This window comes from Lipotes vexillifer, unplaced genomic scaffold (genome assembly GCF_000442215.2).
Source record: "Lipotes vexillifer unplaced genomic scaffold, Lipotes_vexillifer_v1.1 scaffold443, whole genome shotgun sequence".
Classification (NCBI taxonomy): Eukaryota; Metazoa; Chordata; class Mammalia; order Artiodactyla; family Lipotidae; genus Lipotes; species Lipotes vexillifer.
Genome location: NW_006779163.1, coordinates 472,591 through 476,209, shown reverse-complemented (window position 1 = coordinate 476,209; position 3,619 = coordinate 472,591). Strand labels below are relative to the sequence as shown.

The window sequence follows — 3,619 nt, the reverse complement described above, 5'->3', positions numbered from 1 at the left end:
GCTCTTCTGCCCTCACTACTGCCAGGCGTGCAGCAGCCCCCTTCCTCCGAGCTTCACAAGACTGGCCACTACCAGCACCATCACCTGCGTACACGTCCGTACACCACCTCCCAACTGCTGCGAGCGCAGCCACCCCCTGCCCCAGTTCGGTCCCTGGCTCCTCTGGGAAGGAACTGCAGCCACACACGTGCACCTGCCACCGTCAGAAAGTGGAAGTTCTCCCCGGGTCTCGGGCAGGTGTCCCCCTTCCTCATGGGAACCACGGGAACCACTCATCTCTCCGTAACGCCGGGCTCCTCAGCGGGAAGACACGGATGCGCGTGAAAAAGCATGCGGTTCTCCCCTGCACTTCAAGGGCACTAGATCCACAATGACACGAACGTTTAAACTACGGAGTCAAGATGTAAGTCAAGATGAACTATTTGAAAGTATGAAACAACCACTTATGGAACTGCACTTCCAAGCTTTATCTACTTCCGCTCCACCACCACAAAATGAACTCCTGAACCACAACTGAATCTGAGCCGCTGAAGCGACAGCAGCAGCAAGAGACTACTGTTTCAAGGACACGGGGCCGGCCCTAGCGTCGCCGCCTTAGCTTACCCACCGCCAGCACGCTACCAGCTCGTTGTTCAGAAGCACCAGCAGTGATTTGTTAATTGGCTGACAGTAAAAGTTTACAAATTTCTATGACATCAAAGAGCAGAGATTAGAACAGAAGTCACTGGCAGTTATTTCCCACTGAAGCTGATACCAAAACACACCATCTTCCTACCCTGCCTCTACCTGCCAATCCCTATACTTTACACCCTTAAAATCAGGGGAAAGCATCAGAAAATCTTTGTTGGTGCTGAAAAGGGGGAAGTGCAGCAGCAGACTCCTTGGCACCATGAAATCTAAGCATCAAGGGTGCCAGACCCCAGAGAGCTCCCAGAAGGGGTACCCGTGGGGACGTGTCAGGCAGCGCCACGCCTCCGATAAATAACTGGGCTCTTCAAGTGCATTACTGTCATCTGACCAGCCCTACCCGAGGCCCCGCAGTAAGTCACACCCGTTCAGGCTGTGCCACCGTGACCGCGTGCCACCCCCAGCCTACCCAGCAGCTGGCGGACGCCAGATGCTGTGAGGCTCTGTGGGCAGACACGAGTCTGACACCGGGGCTTCCTCTCCCGAGATCCCCCTGCCACGCTAAGCACGAGCAGCTCTTTGATCAGAAGCCCCCACGTGGACCGCCCACAGAAGTCACAGGATTTCAGAAGAGTGACCAGTGTGTGCAAAGCAGTCAGGATGGCATGTGGAAGAGCTGGTGTGAACGGAAAGAAAGGCAGGCTTGGGTGGGGGGGGCGGGGTCAGCAGCAGGATGAGGTGATGGAGACCGAGAGGAACACCGTTTCCCCAGGGAGACCCGAGGAGGAGCCTGCTCTGAGGAAGAGTGCACGGGGGGAGGGGGAAGTGAGGCTATGGTTTACCGGGACACAGCCACGCCCATTCGTCTACACATCCACGCTGCCTTCACACTACAAGGGCAGGCGAGTAGGTGCAACATACCATGTGGCCCACAAAGACTCAACTGGTTACTATCTGATCCTTTACAGAAAATGTTTGCCAACCCCAGGCTAGACTACTGAAGACCTTGAAACCAAGGAGAAAAGTTTAGATCTGATCAGGCAATAATGATCCACTGCAGATCCTTAAAGAAACTGCTAGACTCTGTTTTAACAACAGAAACACAGAAAAAAGGAAGAGAAGGGAACAGCTACCACTCACAGAGGCTCAGCGTTCGTGGTGCTCTCCCTCGGCTGTCTCATTTCATCCTCATCCTCACAGCCACCAACCCGGGCAGGTCTTGTGCCCTTCAGAGCCAGGCGAGGGGGCCACAGCTCAGAGAAGCAAAGGCCCCACAGCCCAAGGGCAGGTCAAACTTGCCTGGCTCCGTCCCCGCACCCTCCCCGCCACCCCACGTCCCCCATGCAGGGAGAGCTGGGCTGGGGAAGACTGGAGGCAAGAGGATGGGCTGGGGAACTGACAGATAACCTGGGGATGCTGAGCTGCCGAGGGCTGGCCTGGAGCGGGGACATCAGAAGTGGGGGGAGGGACAAATGGAGAAGCGTTAGAAAGAGAAGACATGGAAACTGGGTGAGATTACTAAGTAACTGGTGCTTTTCGTGGCAGAACTAGAGCTGGGACGCGTTTACGCCACTTACGCCTGTGAGTCACAACATACACGACTGAGGACCCAGCCAGATCCCCTACAAGGAGATGGGATTGCTGACAGAACAGCTCTTAGGCTGGAACCAGGACTGAGCATGTGCATGGGTTTTGACCTATAGAATCATTAATTTCACAGAGTCCAGCCTAAGCCCCACTATGGATGAGCTCAGTCAGCGCTCAAGACGGCCTGCTCTGCCCCAGCAGCACGGCCAGGGTGTCCCTGAAGCCAGGGCACGTGCTCCTGAAGGCACGAGCAAACGGCCAGGCCAGGCGGCTCTCCTGGACCAGGGCGCGCCGAGGCGGGCTCTGTGTGCTCTCTCCTTCCTCCGCAGTTACTTTAAGCCCTCTGCCACGGCACTGAACCACACACGTCCCGGAAGCCTGGTAAAGTGGGGTGACAGACATCCCACCGCAGAAGCGTTTCAGCACAAGAGGTTATTTATATGCATTATCTACAGAATAAAAACTGGAGCTGTAAGCAGAAAGAAAATTGGGATCACTAACCAGACAAAAGCTCACTACTGCCTGTGATTCAGTGACTGATGTCCCGCATTTCAAGCCACTTTAATACACCATAACCCGGCACAAAGGGACATTTGTGTGACACTGTTCTCTGGTCCCTCCCTATCGGATCCTTCTCTGCAGTCCCCCAAACACGGTGTCTGTTACGCCACCCTGCACTTTCTCCTCATATGAGTCTCATTGTATCTGTACCTTATTTTTCCTAAAAAGGCAGAGGCACCTCAACTTATTTACCTCTTTACACTGTGCCTTGTGCACAGTGGGTCTCAATAAATACTGCAGAATCCATTTATTTCTAACAGATTTACTTTCCTGATCGATTTTGGGTTGGGGGTAAAGAGAGTAGAATAAAAACTTTAGGCCTCCAAATTGCTATTTCTGGCAAAGTTAAAAACACAAAAAATTAAACAAAAACAAAATCGGCCTTGAGTTGGCAACTGCTGGAGTGAGTGGGCACATGAGATTCATTACAAAGTCTTTTTTGTATGTGCTGAGAATATCCACAATACGAAGTTTTAGACAGGTATAAACAGGTATAGCAAGATACGGAGACAGACAAACAACAGGTTTTCAGTTATTTCAAGGAAAAAAATACCTCTAAGGTTATTCCTATCAGGGGTACTTACCCATAAAGAGGCCCATCATTGCCAATAGCAGAAACCATGATGACGTTGTTAGCTGTTAATTCCCACACCTACAAAATTAACAAGCATTTATTTATGAAAGTACACCACTCTTTTTTTTTTTTTTTTGCGGTACGCGGGCCTCTCACTGCTGTGGTCTCTCCCGTCGTGGAGTACAGGCTCCGGACGCACAGGCTCAGCAGCCATGGCTCACGGGCCCAGCCACTCCATGGCACGTGGGATCTTCCCGGACTGGGGCATGA

General features: G+C 52.6%; 1 protein-coding gene across 1 annotated transcript in view; it reads right to left on the bottom strand.

Annotated features, from left to right (window-relative positions):
- MBTPS1 (membrane bound transcription factor peptidase, site 1) overlaps nucleotides 1–3,619 on the bottom strand; it is a 51,320-nt gene that overhangs the window by 26,281 nt on the left and 21,420 nt on the right. Inside the window, exon 8 of the mRNA XM_007452523.1 lies at nucleotides 3,360–3,427. Coding sequence (XP_007452585.1) covers nucleotides 3,360–3,427 — 68 coding nt within the window. The remainder of the gene's footprint in view (nucleotides 1–3,359; nucleotides 3,428–3,619) is intronic.